General features: G+C 41.1%; 1 protein-coding gene across 3 annotated transcripts in view; it reads right to left on the bottom strand.

The window, feature by feature from the left end:
• Nucleotides 1–19,175, bottom strand: part of RMDN2 (regulator of microtubule dynamics 2) — a 52,854-nt gene extending 33,679 nt beyond the window's left edge. The window contains exons 1-5 of one of the 3 annotated variants that reach the window (XM_009686659.2): nucleotides 19,083–19,175; nucleotides 15,196–15,662; nucleotides 7,728–7,923; nucleotides 6,688–6,790; nucleotides 4,534–4,594 (exon numbers count right to left, since the gene is read on the bottom strand). In XM_009686659.2, the coding sequence (XP_009684954.2) occupies nucleotides 4,534–4,594; nucleotides 6,688–6,790; nucleotides 7,728–7,923; nucleotides 15,196–15,650 (815 nt within the window). In that variant the 5' untranslated portion in view covers nucleotides 15,651–15,662; nucleotides 19,083–19,175. Of the gene's footprint in view, nucleotides 1–4,533; nucleotides 4,595–6,687; nucleotides 6,791–7,727; nucleotides 7,924–15,195; nucleotides 15,663–16,193; nucleotides 16,307–18,312; nucleotides 18,426–19,082 lie in introns of those variants that run through there. The other 2 variants (XM_009686658.2, XM_068939381.1) reach the window with 2 other exon arrangements.
• Between the last annotated feature and the right edge of the window lie 2,544 nt (nucleotides 19,176–21,719).

Raw genomic sequence — 21,719 nt, forward strand, 5'->3', positions numbered from 1 at the left:
TGGCTTACTAAGGATACGTATGGCTTTTTTTTTTTTTTAATGGAGTACACATGAAAAGTAAAGCAAGATATCTGAACTCTAGGTGTTGTGTACATTAGTGGAATGGTCTTACCAGCAAACCCTCGCTAAATTCTCCTGGTAGACACAAAACATACTTCTCATTTCCCAGGACAGCTTATGGCAGTTCCACAAAACGGAAAACAATTGCCCTGGCAAAAGGACTTTTTCCCTGTACAACTCCATTCACACTAGGGCTTTCACAGAACAGTTATGCCAGTCAGGGTGTGACCAAAATATATTTTGCTGTGAACAAAGCTTTTAAGCATTAGGGATAAGCTTCTAAAACAAACTTTCAAAGAGGCCTACAGCCCTAATCTTTGCTTGACAGACACAGTATACATTCCTAGTAAAGAACATTAAACCATAAACAGAACAGCATACAAAGAAAGCTGAGTGCCAGGTTATCAAAAGTTTCGTAGAAGAGACAATATTCAAAAGCAGAAAGGCAAACGGCCCTTCCTCTGTGGAGGAAAGACAGGACGTGAATTTAAATGCCAGCTCAGCTCCAGGGAGGTGTTCTCCATTGACCTAAAAAATGGAGACTGAACCCAAAAGTGAAAGTAAGAACATATGGCCAAGCAGGTGATATTGGATGGTTACTGAAGAAGAGCACACAAGTATTTAAAGATAAAAATCAGAAATGCTTAATACAAACTGAACTGCAAGTTGCAAGAGGCATAAAAGGCAGTAAGAAAAGGCTCTATAAATGCAGTAGAAGGAAAAAAAAAAAGCCACAGATGGAAGTACAGAACCACTAGCAGTGAGATATGTTGATGAAACCAACAAGGCTGAACTATTCAATCTTTTCTTTGCGTATACCTTTCCCTCCCCTCCCCACCCCTCAAACTTTAATTGGGGGACAGGGGATAGGACCACAGGCCAGGAAAAGAATAGGCCTACCATTTAATCCTCACTCATTTAGTAAGTCATAATATATTAAACAGTTTAACAGAACACCAGAAATAATGCACGAGTTAACAATACAGAGAGCAGCTACACCAAACATGAGTAAAAATGCAGTCACACCGATAGGAAATACCAAAAAACCTCAGAAATGAGAAGGTACAGAGAAGTAAGAAATCAGCCAAAGCTTTCCTTAGGCAACAGTCAGCCAACTTGTTCATCAACAGCTAATACAGAATGTGATAACGCTATACAAAAATGAGAAAATTATATAACCAATAGATGGATGTATCTTATACAGGTTAAGATCACTTCGCAGGGTTTTCGCTTAGCTTATACAACTTGAGAAAACTTTATACTGGTGATGAGATGAGAAGAAAAGATTTTGGTATGAGATGCTGTTGCACTCTCATTGAGCATGTATTCATGCGAAGCTTCTCATCTGTAGATACCCCAAGTTCTCACTGTGTATCTACGTTCCTATTACAGTCAATAGAGACCCTGCTCAATTCTCAACATCCTGCCCAAACAACACAGGTATCTACTGCCACAGGAGAGACCCTAAGGTTTCCGACCAGTTCCAGCTGCTGGCCCAGAAGGGTAGAGACCTCCCATAGGTCCTACGTCATATCCGCCATGACACATAAGTATCCTGGCATGTCAAATGGCACACACCTATAACGCAGGCAGTACATTTAGGTGCCAATCTGGAGTTGGGTCCTGCCCTTCATCTCTAAACTTAGGGAAAACTGGCAAGCCTTTCTCGCTTAACTGACTACTCGCTAGTGATCCTAATCCTTTTGTTTAGATATTTATTCTATTTTTTTAGATGTTTTCTCTTTCATTCATTATCATTTAAACTGCGGATTTCATATTACTCTCACATATTATTTCTTTATGTGTTAACTGTATTGCACTGTTTTCTGTTCATACACTGTATTATCTACTAATGATCTCAGGCAAAATTCCGTTTGCAGATAACTTTGAGAGCCTAGTTTCTACAGGAAAGATTTGCTGAACTCTTTTGATTTCCTGTTCGTGTCTGGGAGGTCAACACGCAGAGATTAACATGTAAAAAACTGTTCAGATAAACTGGATGAATTTACATTAGCCAGACAGCTGACTACCAAGATCTCCTGGGTAATGGGGAAAGTCCCAACAGCAAGGTAAAAGGCAAGTGTAGTCCCTATTTATAAAAGGAGAAAAGAAAGGACAGAGTAGAAGCTATAGACAAACCAGCCTAACCTGAAAACATTCTAGAATAAATTTTGAACACACAAAGCAGTTAGCACAAATTTGTCATGAGCAAACACTATCAAACCAACATAATTTTCTTCTCTGACAAAACAGATTTGCTCAGTATATCATAGGAATGTAGCAAATGTGATATAGCTCGACCTTAGTATGGCTTTTGACTTTGTCCTACATGATGTGCCCCATAATCTAACCACAGAAATATTCTTCAGATGAAATAACCCACAGCTGGTTGCAGAACCAGGGTCAGTGACCGTATCACTGGTTCATATGAACCTGTGAATCATTACAGGTGTGCCAAGAAGTTTTGTCTTGGGTTCATTATATTACAGTATTTTCATTAATGACTTCAATGATAACCAGAGAACAAACTTACGAAATAAAATAGTATAGAGGAGGGGATGCAAGCACTTACTACCCTAAATATCCTTGATAAACCAGAGAAATGGTCTGAAATCAACATGAAATCAATGAAACATGAGTGTAAAACACTCTTCCCAAGAAGGAAAAAAACATATGCACAATTGCAAAACAAGTCTATTTGGTTAAGCAGCAGCACAGCAGAAAAGGATCAACAGGGACCACAGACTGAATGACGGTTGGCATGCTAGACAAAAACATACAAATGTCTTTCTGGAGCAGCACATCAACAGGGAAGTCCATTCTGTTCAGGGTTTAGAGCCTCAGCTGGAGAGGTATATCCAAGTATGGGGCACCACAATTTAAGACTTATGCATCGAATCAGAAAGAATTCAGAAAAGAACAATCAGCAGACAAAATATTTGGAAAAAAATTATTATACCAGACTATTCAAATCTATTATGCCTGCTTGTACCACTAGAAAGCCACGGGTTCAACAGTAATAGATAAAAACATCACATTTGCTTGCAACCCAGATACACAAAGGATGAAAACCGAAACATACAGAAAGACCTGGCCCGTAACAAGAAGCCGTAGCTTACAGAACACAACGTTTTTTTCTTATATCTCTAAAACAGGCTTTCTGAGCTAACTCTGGAACGCGTCTCCTTACACTTGTAATTCTTCCCCTGCTGGACGTGCCTGCCGGTACAGGATCTTACATCTGAAGTCTGGCAGACCACCTACATTTCCCTGAACACCATGAAAGCTTTTGTCAGCCTAGTTTCTGTAGCTGAGTTTACACTAGGCGATTTTGTCAGGCAGCAGTGGGGAGGACTTGTATGTGCATGTGATGTTGTGGTGTTTTTTTATACACATAGCTCTAGCTGAGAGGGGTACCACCAGCATTACCCTGCAGAAGTGACCATAGCTGTGGTCAGGCAATTGGCAGAAATGGCTACGATTTGCTTCCAGCAGGTGTTTAAGGGGCTTCAATCCACTTTGCACTGAGGAGGGGTGCTCACACGCACTCCTGCAAGCTCTTCTGCAAGCTTTGCTGCTACAGTAGCAACCTTCAGCTGATGGACATTAACAAGCAGCTGGGTAAGGGGCAAAGCAAAGGCTCCTATCTTTAACTGCCACATTATAGCTGGCCTCACCTCCAGCCCAGGCCTCACCTCCAGGCAAGTATCATCACTACTTCAAAGCCGCTGGAGAGAACGAATGCAAATCTGTCAGTGATGGCAAAGTTCCGCTGAGATTAAACTTATTTCCACAGTGCATTACTTCCAGCACCCCGCTGTTACAAAGCAGGTGTTTGGATCACTAGTTGTTATAAGCACAAGGAAGAAAAACAATCATAGAAGTATGGCAACACTCACAGGAACACAGCATGGAATAACATAGCCATCTTTGAAGTTTAAAAGAAGAGAGAGAGAGCAAACATAAGAGCCACATAATTAAACATAAACATCTGCATCTATTCGAGTCTCTAAACCTGAGTGAGCTGACCTGTGCTCCCTTTATTGGCAATGGAGATGTAGTCAGCTGAGCCTAGGGAGAAATTCATCTCACCCTAATGCAGACGTGCAACATAGACTCATATGAACCGCACTTCAGGAGCACATACTTACATTCTTGACTATGAAGGGAGCCTGAGATAACAGGAAATATTCCTATATTTCATTATTACTGAAATATTGCTAGTGATGTCCCGTCTGCTATAGTAAATGCTTCACAAAATACTACGTCTAAGTAATTTTTAGCTGCAACTGATTGAGTTCTATGAAACTACGAAAAGATATTAATGAATAATTGATGAAATTATGTCCAGCTCCAATATGGCATATGTAACTTGCGGTGGGCACTGTTTATAGAGCCGGGGACTGCTGCCTTTTTGGTTGGATCTGATAAACACATGTAACTTTGCAAAAATGCACGCTCTTGCAAACTTACCACTGATGACTCTCTGCATTCATGGCATCCAGCTGGATGGCCTTTTCAGCTTTACTCCTTCCTGTAAAAGGAGTATGATATATTAAAAGAGTTATTGTACTCTTCTACATTTTAAGAAACACCCAAGAACTAAGCAGTCAGATAAACTCTAGCTGCAAAGGAGAAATTGTGCCTTCTTTCTTAAGATATTTAGATGGACAATGTAACATTATGGTTTTAAACCATGTATACACACACACACACGCACACATATATGTAATTTTAATATTTTCTCTTATATAATTCAATTCAGATTCAGCTAAATTGGGGAAGAATTGGACTGAACTGCTGAAAGAGGCTGTGGTGCAGCTAAGAGGACAGACCCTTAAAAGCTCATTACAGAAGCACCTTGTCAGAACCAAGCAGAGCTGTTTTCCACCTTGGGTACAGGAGTGAACTAGGTGAAGTTCCTTTCCAGCACAATAATTTCCATTAAGTTCCAGTTTTAACTGAGTAAAGAAGACAGCAGGTGATTCGATCAAATCCATGCTCCCAATAAGAAGTTCAGAGGAGACGCTTGCTGTTTGCAAAGTCTCAGCTGCAACCAATTAAACCACACTGACATTTCTGCATTACAAGTTAACTTCCTAAAAACAAAGGGCAGCATACACAGTCCTCCAATTGAGTGGAATGAAAAAAAAAAAAAACCACAATCTACTGCCAGCTCCCCCACAGCCTCAATCTCTCTGCACCACTTCCAAAAACCAGATGAAAAAGGCTGCCCCCACCCACCGCTTTAGGAGAATGAGCCAAACACAGCTGATTACGTAACACCTAAGACCTACTTTCATTCCACCATTCCTTACCTCTTCCTGTCTTTTGCTATGCCATTATCTTCCATCAGCTAAAGCTACATTTAATCACTGATAAAAGCAAAGGATCCAGTAATAGAGTTTACCACTGTATTTTATTTTTTGTCATAACCCTCACTGGACTGGGTGATTTCCATACAAAGAAGCCAAGTTGCTACCAAAGCAAAGACGGCATCAATCAAATAGTTAAGGCAGTGTAAGTCTTCATGAGCATTAAGATGACAATAGGATAGGAACGGGGACTTTGGACAAGCTGATGCTGGCTGTGGCATACTTAACCACAGCACAAAGGGTCACGCTGCCTTTCAGGATAACAAAGGGTAGTCAAAACTGCTCTGTCAGGGATGTCACTGCCAACAGAACAGTAAGTAGCAAAAGAGGGAGAAGAGTTACAAAAAACAGAATAACCTGAACTTGGAATACAATTATAAAACCTTTAATTTGGTGCAGTAAAAAGGGGAGAGGCAATGGAGAAAAAGAGGAGGGAGGCATATTCTCAGACAGAGGCAAAAAGGATTATTTTAAGAGAATACGTTGAACAGACAGCAGAAGAGTGACGTGGGTAGAAAAGAAGTAAGTTTGACTGTAATCAAGAGAAGAAGGCCCAAAATAAAAGAGAAATGTAAACCACTCCTCTCCCCAAAATGCCTCTAAACAGTGAAAGAAAGGGTCATACCCTTAAAAGCAACATAGAAAAAGAGCTGTGAAGAAGGAAATTAGAACTTTCTCGAGGATAAGTTGTCAAAACAGGGCACCTGGGGAGAGATGCCTGGAAGCAGCAGCCTCCGTTGTCATACAGGACTATTGTTTCTGTTAGACAGTGTTTCCAGATTCCCAAAGTATTAGCCCCATGACCACCACAAAAGAGGTTGCTGATTTGCAGGACAGCTTCTTTGCCACAGGAAAGAATTAAAACAAATCTTGGCTTTGCCTTTGCATTTATTCCCCTCTCTCCCAAAGATGTAATTAAGAAGCTGTGCTGACATCTGTCTTTTTTTACATTTTGTTTCCATATGATTCTCATTAAAATAAAGGATTTTAGGACACCGTCTAGAGCCAACAGCCCTCAACTGTGACTGACAACACTTCTCCTACACCACTTCTGCATCTCTCCAGTGCGAAAAGAAGAGACTGAAGCTGTATAATGTGGCCGTTTGTTGTGCAAAACATTTTTATTATGGTATGCAAGCTCCCATTTATTGGACTGGAAATGGCTTGCGTTGGAGAACTTAAGCAAGAATGCTCAAAGCACGTTTTACTACATTCAGATGACATTTTACATAAATATTTTTCCTTGACTTACCATCAGTAACATACTTTTTCTTTTCCTCAGCATCTGTAGTCATCTCAAACAGATCTCCGTAAGCGCGAGCAATTCTCCAAAGAAAGCCTGCACAGTTTTCATACTGGAAGTAGAGGACAACTGGATAATTAAACTCATCCAAATGAGACTTATACAGTTTGCTTTCATAAAAGTTAGAGTAGTTTTGAGGAATACAGCACGAATCTTTGGTGTTTTGCATCCTTCTGTGCTAGCTTTGTGAGAACCACATGCTCAATTTTTCCACTATCACAGAAGGTAACTTTGGTAATAGCCTGCAATGGCTAAAGAGGTTTTATTTTATAAGTCATTTTTACAGGTCTTTTTTAATTAAAAATAAAAAGACAATCCAGTAAAGCACAACAGGTCCCTGAACGATGTATATTTTCTTTAGGCATGAAATAAGCACCATACTCACTCATAATTCTTATCACATCTACCCATCTGTATATTTCAATATGTAAATGGCAATAAAATCAGTATCTGTCAAATCAGAAGAAGCTGATACACTGAATTAAGCATTGTGCATCACACCACTTGGAAATTTCATTACAAGTTACACACGTACACAGTAAAGTTAAAAGTCACATGAAGTATACCAGAAAACTATAAGCAGTTTACAGACTCATTGTTTGATTTCTTGAGAACATTTGGTCTTGTTATTATTTAATGCCACAGGACTTTCTCATACAGGCCATTTTAAAACCAGTAAAAATAAGGATCATTTATCTAGGAAAAAGCCCATAGTATCATCCTCCGTTGCATGCAAGAACACACACACCAAACAGAGCCTCAGAGTTACTGCACCTGGGCTGGATATGAAATAGTAAAACTTCTATGCATGCCCAAGATGAATACTGGCAATACCTGAAAAATTTTCATTTTCACTATATTTGAAAAATAGGCATGGAATTCCATCTCCCACTTCTGTGTGCATTTTAACGCTTACATTAAGGAAGTTCTCAAATACAGTGCTAAGCATAAGTTAACAGCAACGTAATACGAAGTTTACCCTTTAATACCTTGTCCTCTTTCTCAAGCAGCAGTCTGAAACTTTTCTTCTTATCATCCTCTGAACCCTTGTGCAAACTGTCCACCTGCTGCAAAAGGTTAAATAACTCTTTTTCTTCTTCTGATCGCACAGCAACATCAGGCGATTTCATCCATCCCTTTTCTTCCTCAGACTCTCCTTCAGTATCAGTATGAGCTGTAATATAACTAAAATAGCAGAAAATGATAACTATGTTTTCTGAAGATATTGGTAAAGCATTGCGAAATTCAAATGCAAAAACTTCAGAGCACGATTTCTGCCAGTTGTGAAACCTTAAGGGATTTTTTGTTCATGGTAGTAAGCTTTTTATTATTATAGTACCCCTACCTTCAAAGGGACAGCACGACCATAATACCACACATAATAGGCAAGTAATTACATTATATCCTCCCTAACAATGCATTCAAAAAATTAAATCTATATTAGAAACATGTGTCCTTGTGGTTCAAATGCAGAACACTACAAATCATAATGCATATTAAGACATGCTCTGCAACCCTGAATAGGCCTCCACAACACTCTGCCTCAGTCTTCCAATGTTTTGAAATTGAAGCACTTACTAACCAAAACAGGACTGCTTTTAAGAATCACACAGTGTTTTGTTAAACACTTCGAAGATCACAGACACAATTTAAATATAAGCAGTAACATCACTATCGTCATTTTTTTTACTTATTTCTTCTGTACATTCTGAAGATCAGAATATCTGAAAATGGGAAACAGCTTGTATTAATTCATTACTCTTAGGGCACAAGAACTCAGCACAAGAGAGTCAAGGACAAACAAATATTTACAGAAGCCATAAATTCCATGCAGAGGTAAGTGAGTGGCCTTATTGTCCAAAGCGCTAAGCATAGAATCGGGTCCTCAATTTTCAAATAGGAGCAACTGAACAGCATTATTTGAAAAGTAGCCATTTGGTTATGCACTAAAGATGGACAGAAAAGCCTGATCTTTTGCATTTCCATTTTTGAAAATGTTGTTCCTATCAGAAATGATTATTTAAAAGTATTATCTGCTAAGTTCAGAGATTTTAAATGGCCACTATGAGCAGAAAAGAAAGCACGAAATGTACTATATGCATTAAGCAACTCTAACTAGTTCAGGACAGTAGTCCTATTTCTTTCCCTGGAAATATAACCAGTACAGTATGTTAGCAATATAAATAGAGCTTTATAATTATGGCTTTCAAATACCCTGTTTTCAATAAATTGCTATAGGAAGTGACCAGAATTAAAATACCACCAGATACCCTGGCTGTAGCCTGTAATATGCAATTGTAAACTTTCATTTAAATTACGGAACTGCCAGATGTGGAACGATGATTTCTCTGTAAAATGAACCCAGTAATATGGGAAGGAGGAGTCAAAAAACTTCTGAACAGCAAAAAAGCAAACATACATACATGTTCGAATGGAAAAAATAAGGCACAGTAGAGAAAAGAAGGGAAATGTCATAGATTCCCATAGAATTATAACGCCAAATCTTGATACTGCTGAAGCCAAAGACAAATCCTATGCTGTATGCTGCAGCTGTGCTTATGCACAGTGAATGTTTACTTTGGTTTCCTGATGCGTCTTTAAAAACACAGTGTATTCTTCCACAGTTATTTTGAAGCAGCAGCAGAGCTACATCATATATAAAGAGCACAAGCAGGAACACCAACTTAACCAGCAGTGCACGAGATTTGGGGGTGGGGGGAGGGGGGATGCTTGAAAAGTACTCAGATTGAAGTTATGTTTGAAAAGCACTTTTCTTCCTTTCCTGACTTGATTTGGGTTGCTCTTCCAATTAAAAGAAAATTTGTGCAATTACATACTTTAAATCCTGGGTGTCAGATAATATAAAGTAGCAACTACTAAGCAGTAAAAGGAATTACAAATTCCTGAACAATACTGTAACACCAGTCAGTTCCAGACATTTGGGCACTGCATGATATGACACCTAAGCGTGTAGGTATGAAAGAAAGAAACCAGCGTTCGGAATTCAATCTTGGTATTGACATCTCTGTCTTCGCTGCACAAACGTCTCAAATTTCTAAAATCATTTCCATTCCAATGTTGGAAAACAGACAAAAGCGATTATCTTAAGAGGTTACTCTCTCAGCAAAAATGGAAAGGCCAAGGTTGGGCTGAGAGCCACCCCTGTCACTCCAAACAAGCTCAGCAGAAATTTTCAGCAGCGCTGTACTAAACTGGCATGACCAAGTATCATATTCCAGCAGGTTAAGTCATATACAAATATTCTTCCAACAACTCAAATGAAAAGAAGCATGCAAGCAGGTCACTGACTAACAGCTGATGTGGAACTCACAAGGAGCAAAATATAAAACATCACGGAAGAACGATCTCCTAAGATCAGCCCATAATGCATTAATTCTCTTCTCATGCTGCTACTCCTAGAGAAACTTGATTGCCAGATCACGTCTGTGCTTAGAAGGAGAAGGAGGCAGGACAGGTCCTTTGTTTCCACCCCTCACTATCCTGGGAAATTCTCTCCCACCTTCTGTATTCCTGTCTTACAAGTCCTCAAAGAATTTAAATGTTCAACAGACCATCTTAAACCTTGGTAAGAATGTCATATATTTCTTTTTAGTTGATGACCTACATGCTTTAAAGAATGTACACGAGTACCTACTAAACAATCCAAGGAAAAATGAAAAACATCAACACTCTTCCTCCACCCCCATGTTAGGCAATACAATTTCTGGGAACTGCAAAAAAACATATAACCTGCTGACGTAAGTCAAAAGACACTGAGCTGCACTAAGGGGCTGGGGCATCTATACAACCAAAAAAAAGAATGCCATTCTCAAATGAAGTAACACAAAACATTTAAAATCTCCCAGTTTGGCCCATGAACAGTGTTTCTCGTGAGAAGGACAGAAATTAATTGTCCTGATACCAATTTGTCCAAGGGAACGCAAACGATTCTCCATGCTTAAGCTTAGACGTGCTAGTTGTCCCTCCAGAGATGCATCAGCATTCCTCAAAATTTCTGTTTTCTTCCCTCAGAAAACTGACAATACAGTGCCTTCAGAGGGTCTTCTCCTCCTCTTCCTCCTTCCCTGGCTCCAGAGCTGACATTGCTGGCTCCAGGCATTTCCCAAAGAACCAACACAAAGTCGACAGCTTTTACGGGGCTCCAGAACTCACTCGTGATGAGTTCCTGCCTCACTCATCAGGCACCCCAGGCAAACTCCTACACTGGCTGGGAGCTACTGAGGTAAAATGACAATAAGGTAATTTAATCAAGTATAAAACATTAAATATCACTTTTAACATTTTGCCAAACTAGGCATAAAGAATGTTTTCTGTTTTGCTTCTGATTACATGAATGTTCTTCCTAGCTCTCTGTTCAATTCTTGAGGTAGTCAGACCAAAACATTTATCTTAAGCATGAAAACATAACATGTTATGAAGGCAATATAGACTGCTAAAAAATAAACACTAGGATTTTTCCTAAAAATTTGGGTAAGGTGTACTTTACCATTTTGAACTGAAGCCAGTTTTACTTCAAGACAGGAAATCCTTACAGCTACTTAAGGACCAAGTAAGAGCCTGAAAGACATTGTTGATATAAAACTACAACAAGAAGAGCTAGATAACTGACTTCCACAAACTCTCTAGCAGGCTTTTATATCTGCTCACTCTAGAAGTAGAAGAGCAAGCTGTATGTTATGAAGAGCCACACTGCAAAACAAATTTATCACCACTAAACACAAGAAACAGAAGTGCGGAATTCCAACACATCCTAAAAATCCAAGAGATGATGAGAGTAACTGAAAAGGCAAATTAAAAACACAGGAGAAAGAGTCATCATGGTTTGCTTTACAAATGCTGCATTTAACTACTGGTAGCTGCTATTTCACCTGGCATTTTCCTGAACTTGGTTTTATCAAATGATGAAAAGAAAAGTGAATACTTACATGTGATAAACACTTTGACCAGTATCTGACAAAATGCAAGAACTTTAAAAATGCGTGCACTCTGTGCCAGCTTGTTTTCACCTTTATTACCAATACATTTCATTTAAAAGAGAACAGTGGTAAGATTGTAAGGAGCAACAATCGACCAACCGGACTTTGCTGGATCGCAAAGGGCTGTTCAAAGTTCAAAGAACAAATGGAAACTATGCTGGGGACTCACCATGCTGTGGTTAAGCTGTGCAGTAATCCAGGCACCTAGCACTGCATTAAAAAATCTGAGCCACATAGTATGAAACGCTGCTGTGGCATAGACTCACTTTCCTGGTATGAAAACTGCTTTGGAGTAACTTTTTATTGGCGACACTAACCATAAATCCAATCTGCTCACAGCACTCCAACTTTTAGATAGACGAGATATTATCTGTTGTCTCCCAGCCAACATAAAAAGCATAAGCTGACACAAACACTGTCTAATCCACTCCAGCTAATTAAATAGGAAGATGCTTATGTGTCAACACCTGATCTGGATCAAATTTGCCTCATACGACCCAGCAGAAGGCAGAGCCATTATTAATGATAATGGCCTCAGAGAAGAAATCTCCCAAATCAGATTCTTAGGTCAGCTGAGGATTGCACTGGAAACCTATGGGCAGCAAAAATGAATGAATAAATGAAAAGTGAAATAAAATTCCCAAGCAGCCAAGAGAAATATTTCTCTCTCTCCTTCTCTCTCTCCCAAGAATAAACTATTTCCAGGAAAAATAGTGAAAAAAAATTGAAGAAAAAAGAGTTACTGCGGTGAATCTTTCTGGTGACTGATGCCAAATGTCATCTGAAAAGCTTGGGTGCCAGGCTAGCTGAAGATTGGTGCCAAACGTGGCACTGAGGCCAATGGTTTGTCACTGCTGTATTTGGGAGGAAACAGCTTCAAAATGGCAGAGAGGTCAGAACTAGGTGACACACCCCATCACAGCTGATCCATCTAGACACCATTTATTGTATTTGTAAATGAATGAATCCTCCAAAGTTAAAGACCACGATCTTTGCCAATGAATAATGTAAACTGAAACAAACTATTAAGAATAGTCCATAGGAGCACACAGACTATAAACAATGGGCTCTTCAGCAACCATATAATGTACAATCCATTCAGGGTCCCCTCCATTCAGGCTAGCTGTTATTATGTAAAAATGTATCTCGTTTATATAAAAATGCGTGATCTTTTTTCACTTCCAGAAATATATGATAATTTTTGAAAGGCAAAATACAAAGCTTCTAAGCTTCTCTGTCCAAGGGGCTGAACATCAATTGCAATATTGAGAATATAACTAGAACAGATCAAAGCCACGAAGGTTACACGTGAGCCTGCCAGCATCAAATATTTTATCGAAAAAATAGGTAGTATTAAAACCTCTTTAGGGAGAAGTTTGCAAATCTGAAACCAATGTAGTCTTTCAACATAAAACTCTTAAAATGACTTCATTTGTCCATTCCCAGCATCTAGCCATGTGTCAGTTAAAACCAGAAGTGCTGAACACAAGCAAAATCCTGCCTTCTAGACAATGAAAATATTGCTTGACAGTGAAACACACTGTATGCACTTTAGATAGATAAATAAAGCAAGTGAAAAAAAGAGAACTAATTAATCAAATGAAACAAAACTATCTTAAACTCAGAGAAGATATGCAAAATGATCAATCAATAAGTACTGCTTAGGAATTACCTTCAAAAATATGCATATGAAAGTAATCTGTGTTAGTAAAAAAAAAAAACCTCTTTTCAGAAGAGATAAAAAAAATAGCCTTGTTAAGAACATACTCCAATGATTAACACTATCTATAACCTTGAAGAATTATCTTCCTTCCTTTCTTCTGACTGTATGCAAACACTCATTAGAGAAGGTCTTTCTCAAGGACACATTCAAAGCTCTTGCACACGAGAATCATTTTTCTGTCGGATCATCTCACAGCTTTGCTGTCACACAGAAGAACCTGAACAGCCAAGTTTCCTTGACAAGTTCTCAAACTGCAATGCATCTCTCCAGACCATAAAATGTAATCTTCTTAACTGCTAGGTATGGAATAACCTCTGCACTCAGTCTATGAATCTGGTAAGTCTAAAGCACCCGTTTGTGAATTATCTACATCTCCAGATATTTTACATGCAATACAAAGGCCTCTGCAAATCAACTAAAGGACAAGCCAATCTGAGAAACTAATAGAACTGCTATGTCTCTATACCACATGAAGGGGAATATGTCTTTGAAGATCCCTGCTAATATTTAAGGATTTAAAATAAAAATAAGAGTAAGAACCGATTCATAATAGAACTGACAGGTCTCAAAACACAGTGCAAAAATACAAGGCTCATGAAGCATGTGGGCTGGGAAGTAACACAACAAAAAATTCTCCCCACAGGAACTGAAGAGACATTTTGAGGAACTCTTCAAAAAAAAGAACTGTATTAATTATAATATACAGCACATTGCTGCCTTTAGAATATTAAAGTATCTTAAAAAAGAACACACGACAGGATAAGCAATTTACAGACGTACTGATGCCTGCGCTAGTATGTATAACACATCGAGCAGGTGACACAAAAACTCAGTTGCTGCAAACATACCTATGTTAAATTTCATGTAAGCATCTAATTTGATTACATCAAAACACATTTCAGTTTGGCTTATCTGCACAAATAAATGCGAGGTGCATGATACTAGTCTTGATCTAGAGATAGGAACATTGCAATCGAGGAAAGTAACGCCATCACTATTTTTACATTATGACCGTAGGGTGTACTGGGTAACATAAAAACACAAAAATACAGCCCCTCCCTCAGGCCATTAACCACAGTGGGACTCCAGATGTGATCAAAACTAGGAACTTACTACCTTACTGAATCGGTGCCCAAAATCCCTCACGATTTTTAAGACAGGGAGAACGGCATACAGTAACGGATATACATAAACATATAGCCATTTGTACCTGTGTTGCATTCAGACATAACTTTCATAGCTATGCAATACCTGTTAGTGGAACACTGTAATAACTCACCTTTAAAGCCAATGGAAGACAATTATCATGAAAAGCACAAAACGTTCCTGCAGTTTGAACACAGCACTGTCAGAGTAACATGACTACTTTCTTCCTAGAAGCTCTGGTAAAATCACAGCATTATTCAGAACTTTGCTTTCCATTACATAGCTATGTAGCAATACTGCATCAGGCTGCTACCAAACGTAATGTAAAAATCTGCATTATGCTTGGCATTGAATGCACTACTTAACACACAGTGAAGTTTTAGAGGTGGTCACCCAGAGCTTCCTCTCACTTGAAAATGACTAATCTGACTTCTTTGAGGATTTTTCCCTGAACACAGAGAAAGACAAAATACCCATCAAACAAAAAAAAAACTAGGCTACTGCTGGCAACACGCAGTTTCACATATGCCACGATATAAACGTGCCCTGCACGTGCTGTGCGCTACACACGGTATACTATTACCGACTCACCCTCCTTCGCTTTCCGCCTCCTCGGAGCTGGTGGTTTCCGCTGCGCCCGGATCTGCCTCAGTTCTTCTCCGTCGGGCTGCTCTGTGCGATGGGCTGCCCCTCGGAGTGTCGCCCTTGCCTCGCAGCTCCGCGCGGACAAGGTCTTCCAGCTTGGGAAGAGCTTCTTTAAGGGACGCCACCTCTCTCTTCAGCTCGTCCACACTGACTAGCAAGCCGTTCAGTTTTTCTAGGATCTGAAGCTGTCTTCCGTGCAGGACCACCACAGCTCCCTGCTCGCTAGGAGCTTCGTTTTGCAAGCCCACCGCATTAAACCCTTTCCCCGCGGCGAGCAGCGCAGAGGTACTCACGGCTGCGCTGGGCTTTCGCATCTTATGGTACCAGATGAGGAACAGGCTTATTCCAGCGGTCCCTGCCATTACGCCCAGTATTAGGCCTTTATTTTCGAAGTGAGACATTGCTGTATTCTCCTGAAATTGTGAGACAATAACCGAAGGGGGGGGGGGGTGTTAAAAATGTTTTCTTACTCTCAGCGGAATACTTACATTGTTTTTAACCCACAAAAGCGTGGGAGCGGCGTGACCGGAGCGGCCGCAGGAGCTGCAGCGCGGCCGGGGCCGCCTGTGCGAGGCAGGATGGTCTGCGAGGCCAGGGGCCGCGCGGCACCGAGGCCAGGGCCGGCTATTTTGGGGGGGCGAGGGGAGGGGGGGGGTGACTTCTGCAGCGCACGTGCGCAGGACCGCAGCCTTCATTTTTTCACCTTTGCGGCAACTTTTTTTTTTTTTTAAGGGGAGAAACTTAGGTTTCGGCGGCATTTCCCCGCTCTGCACAGCGGCAGGGGTCGCAGCTGTCAGGCCGCGGCTCGGCCCGCCGCGGCCAGGCGCCGCCGCCCAGCGCCCCGCCGCCCCCCCAAGCCGCCCCCCGCCCGGGTCCCGGCCCGCTCCCGCCGAGGTGGAGGGGGAGCAGCGCGGATGGCGCCGCGGGGCCGCCCCGCTACGTACCGGCGGGCCGGGCCGGGCCCCAGCGCGGCGCGGCCCGCCGCAGGTCTGGCAGCGCGGCCGAGGGGCGGCGATACCCGGATCGAGGGGGCCGGGCCGGGCCTCCGCCGGCCGCCGCGGCCAGGGGCGGCGGCGCGGAGCTGCCGGGCGGCAGCAGGGGCCCGGGGCGGCGGCGGGAGGCGTGTGGCGCCGCCTGCCCGTCTGGGCGTTTACCAGCCAGCCCTTGTGCCGGCTGGCTGCTTGTCGACGTGAAGTCGGCCTTCCTGCTGCTGGGAAAGAGGGACGGCCACGGACCGTGCCCAGTTCGCTCGTCCTTTCGCGTGCAGGCTCAAGGGAGCCATAACACGTGAGCGAGGAAGGCAGCCGCCCTTCAACGGTTACGGCTTTCCTCGGCCGTGTCGCTCGGGAACAAGCGATTCCGAGGTAGCCCTTAAACATATTTGTTGCCCTGAGGAAGATGAACAAAGTGCTGCTGACAAAAACGCGCCTTACGCAGGTGGCGAAGAACTCGGAAGTTCGGCCCCAACAAGCTTCTGCCTCCCCCCCCCCCAAAAAAAAAAAAGAAAAGAAAAGAAAAGAAAGAAAATCTTCTGCTGGATTTTTCAGTCCAACGTTAAGTTAGCAAATGTAAATAAGTCTGCTGTCTGTTCATTAAACAGTTACTTCACAGCCGCTAAAATATTCTCCATTGAGAACCTGAGAATGAAACTAGCCTTACATGAGACCGCTCTACAACCTGAGAAAAACGTAGAAAGCTATTAAGACGGAAAAATGGATATTCTTTCAGTATTCTATAGTTTTCCTAGTTACAAAAAAAATATAATCTGCGCATCTCTTCATAATTGGAAATGTCTGAACTGAGGAGGAATCTCTTCAATTTTATGGAAACTTTACTAAAATAGAGTTATTTCCAAAGAACAAGTTTCACTACAGTAGAGGTAATTGTTTTAAGTTACATAATCCACCAGTGGTTTTAAGATGGAAGAGAGTAACATGAATCTTCTTGGTGGTTGTATTTCAAATGTTGTTCAGGAATAGTAATGAAAAAACGGTTTGAAAACCTTTATTTGTATTTTCACTCTTAAATAGCATTTACCGAATCACAGAGTGGTTGAGGTTGGAAGGGACCTCTGGAGATCATCCAGTCCAACCACCCTACCTCAAGCAGGGTCACCTAGAGCACATTGCCCAGGTTCCTGTCCAGACAGCTTTTGAACATCTCCAAGGAAGGAGATGTCTTTATATAAGCCAAGTAAAACAGGAAGGGTTTTTTAAAATGAGAATCAGAGAACAAAAACAACACAAACCTGAAAGATTACAGGTGCAAAAGCAAAGTGGATTTTTTCAGTGATAAAAGATTTTCCAAAGTCAGCATCTAAGGCCGCAGGCCTTAGTCAAGCGTCCTGTTTTCTAAAATAATGGCTGTGAGAACCAACATCTACATCTGCCATTTGTTTCTCTGGATGCTCAGCCACTGTGAAAATCAGGTCACCTATTTGGTCCCTAACTCATCATTTGCTTTGCACCTGTGGCTATTTTACCCAAGAAAGAGCTATGCGGAAGAGAAGAAGTCATTACATGCACATAGAAACCTGCCAGAGCAGCTTGCCAGGCTGGGACATAAACACTCATTCACCTAGATTTGGCACAACTAAATTGGCCTAAATCTGACAGCCGTTCTAAGAAAACTGAAAGGAACTTTTTTTTTTTTTTTTTAGTTATTCTGTATGTGGATTTCTTCCTAATTCAAAACCAACTTTGTCCCTGGCCTCTTCATAAATGTGTAAGTCCAGGCAACCTTCTCTTATAAAGTGGTTAGATGTCCATTACTTGCAATTGTGTTTTTAGCCTTACTTCCTAAGAAGACAAAGCTTATGTCCCTGGGTGGTCTGCGTGCTGTCCTTTCGTCAGGCAACACCACGACACATTCTCCACCCAGTAACTTCTGAACCTCCGGATTAATTTCAATCAGTTTTCACAGAAGAAGAAAGATGCCAAGATACTGAAGTCCCAGCAAGTTTCATGAGGGTCAGCGGCTGCGAGGCGGTAAGACCCTGCTAGCATGCCTCCTCCCGCCCCGGCCCCTGCCCAGGGCAAGTGCTCCTGCCTGAGCGAGACTCACCAGACCCCGCACCAGAGCTGCACCCCACACACATGGGCGTAGACCACCAGCCTGCTCACAGCACTGGTTGCTTTAAGCAGACCAGGCAGCTTAACTTGTCCTTTGCAATATTTTGAACTTGGGCAGTATTCTTGTGCCATATTTTACAAGTGTATTATTGATCGATTGTGTTTAAAAGGTGAAAGAGCAGTTCCAAAGTAACCAAGGCATGTTTTTTTCTAGCCAAGAGGAAGCTTCCCTTACTAGTGTTGTAATGAGTGGATGAAAGGCATTCATATTTTAAAATCTACATAAAATTCAATAGCTGTAATTTTTCTGTAACTTTGCTTTTGTGGTTTGCTATTTTTTCTGAAATAGTCTTACAAACTGGAAGTAAAACTACCGCCTGTAAAGAATACAGAAACTTTTAAAAGTCCAGTCTTTAATGTGTTAGCAACACTTTATACTTATTATTTTAGCAGTTGTCTTGTAAGCATACAGTTGAACCTCGTTAATAAATTACCAAATATTGTGAAACTTAAATACCTTTGACCAAACCTGGAGCCAGCCTGCCAGAAATCCTACTGTTTTATCAAGTTGCATTGAATTCTTCTGAATCATTTGCTATAAAAATGGACAAAATTGTGTCTTACCTCAAAGGGCAGGGAAGAGCGTTCACCATCAGACTTGTCACTTACTCTCTGCCGCTCTTGCCCTGAACAATTGCCTAGAACTCTTAATTAAAAATTAATACATCGGAGTTAAAAGGGGATGGGCAATGGCACACTGACCTTTTCTGTCTTCTTCAGACGCAGACGTACTGCTTAGCCTGGTTGCCAGCGGAGATGAACTACTGTTACTGCACTGTCTTCATGCATATGTGTGCACATCTGCGTCCTCTCGGGTATTTTTTGGATCTTTGGCCAAGCTCAGTCAAATTCAACACAGCACTGAAGTTTTGACGAGTTTCTTTGAATTAGTCAGTCACGTAGTGGAGAAAGGCCTGAATTAGTGCCCCCACTATGGAGAGGACTGCTCACCCCTTGTTACGCAACTGAGAATCCACCCAGGAGAGGAGCACTCTGCATTGCGCGAGGACAGGAAAAGCTTTACACAGAGCTTACATTTTATTAGATGTGAGAGAATGGAACTACGAGATAGAAACTGATAGGAAACCTGGTTTCATTAGCGCAACTGCACACAGAACCATCTGCTTATTTATTTATTGTGTTGACAGGATCCAGTGCTGCAATTTCAGCTACGGACAAATGGTAACTGATGTCATGGTATTTAAAAAGAAAAATGTACTCCCTCTTCCTATTTCTTTGTGTTTCTTTTCATCTCACCAGGAAGTTCAAGGACATTATCAAAAGATACTTAGGCAAGCCATGTTAATTTTTTAGGCCAAGGTGCATGATTCAATTTCCTTGATATAGGAGATGACAGTTGGCAGTCCAAAAGGGTTTCTGCATGTTGTGTTGACAATAACAGGAATAAACACTTACGGTTACATTAGTGATAACTGCTCAGCGCTGCCTGATGCCTTCACAAAGAGAAATGGCTGCAGTGCATTAGACGCCCTTCTGCAACGGGCCTCCCTGAAGCGCAGCTCGTGCCCCAAGCCTGCTCCACGGGCCAAGCAAAGCTTGCTCAGTGGGGACAGCCAGGAGTTTTGCTTCAGAAGTGCACACCTCATCCAGCCTAAAACATTACTCTATACATACATATTTACATTATGTAGCGTAACAGCCTCTGCTAGTGAAGACAGAATTAGGTGGGGCTTGTAGCAATAAAAGTAAAAAGTTGTGAAACTTTGGCAAGACAAGCAAAGCTATGATAGACTAGTTTCCACCTGCCTAAAAGCTGCTCAGTGGATGTCTTTCTTTATCCCTGAAGAAGACATCATGTAAATATCAAAGATACCAGTGCAAAGATTACCTTTAAATAGTTTTTTAAATAGAATGACAGTTTTCCTCAGCTTCCCTTCAGCTAAATGAACTTTAAAATAGTAACTATTTTTACCAATAATCATCTGAGTAAATGTAAAATTCGTCAACATTCTACATTTTTAACATTGTCTTTTGGTTTGTTGATGAATGCCTGCTAACAAGGGGCTTATCCCTGGCTCTGTTGCACGCTTGAATGCATCTTTCAGTAAGTCATTTCATTATTTAGCACATGCGTTTTTCTCTATCCGCAGTACCAGAAAATATTAAAGCTGTAAAACATATATACAAATATATATATTTTCACAGTCCATTTACTTTCTATTCAAATGGCTAGGAAATATTAGTTTAAATGCTCATTTGAACAACTCCTGGAAAAAAGTTATAGACAACATCTTCACTGTCTGACTGCATACAGAATAATTTAGCTTTGCTAGGCCTATACACTGCTGAGTGCTCTCTATGGGATAAGCATGGCCGCGTTGTGAGCCAAGGGATTTTGGAGGTTTCGATGTGGGTTACGCAGTTATCCACAGCGGAGAGGCAGCTTCCCGGCAGCAGCTGCAGCGTGCTGGCAAAGTGGTTCCAGCTTCACGGCACGATCGCTGGCGGGCAATGGCAACTGGTAAGCGCTGCGACAAGCAGCAGAAGCGGCGAAACCAGAAGAGTTAAGGGGAAACAAACGCTCCTGGTTAGTTACAGGTTTTTAACTACGCACAGTAACAATATAGGAGTTATCCTATATACAATGCACACACAAACATATATAAAAATACCTATACATTCGCAACATTTGAGTTTTGCAGGTCGCTGCAAATGCCCTGCTTTGCTTTTTCAGCAGGGGTAGGCCAGTTAATATGAAATGCCAATGCAGATTTTATTATTTTCATTGCTCTTTGCGCCCAGTGCTGGCTTTTAAGAAGCTTGTCCTACCTGATTCTGAGCTACAGAGTCCAGAAAATTAAAAAAATAAAAATAAATCGGGCAACCTTGCTGCATTTTGGTGAAATGTTTTGCGAGCCTCTTGCTTATTAATAGTACTAATGCTGCCACCTTGTGGGAATAAACCCTGTAGCAATTTCAACGTCGAGTTTGCCCTCTGGTAGAGAAGTGGGTATTTTAAGAACAAGTGTCAAGAACAGTAACGATAGACTTTTAAATGTTTGCATGTTTGTATTATTATAATTTAAATGTTTTCTAACTAGAGAAATTACATCACTCAACCTATGTTATTGTGATTAAACCAGTAGGTTATATGGGGAAGCAGTATTCAGCGTGGTCCAGAAAAAGATTTGGGCTTTCTGACTACCTAAAATTTTGTAGCGTTTTTCAGCAGAGGTAACAAAATCCATCCCAACTCATTCGGGGGTAGAAGGAGTACTGCTGTCCGTGAAAATAGTGAATATGTTTCTTCCATAGCCCCTTTTGGCCACCATAGTTGCTTCTTAGAGCCACTACTTAAAGCTACTGCATTGTTTCTCA

Source organism: Struthio camelus, chromosome 3 (genome assembly GCF_040807025.1).
Source record: "Struthio camelus isolate bStrCam1 chromosome 3, bStrCam1.hap1, whole genome shotgun sequence".
Lineage (NCBI taxonomy): Eukaryota > Metazoa > Chordata > Aves > Struthioniformes > Struthionidae > Struthio > Struthio camelus.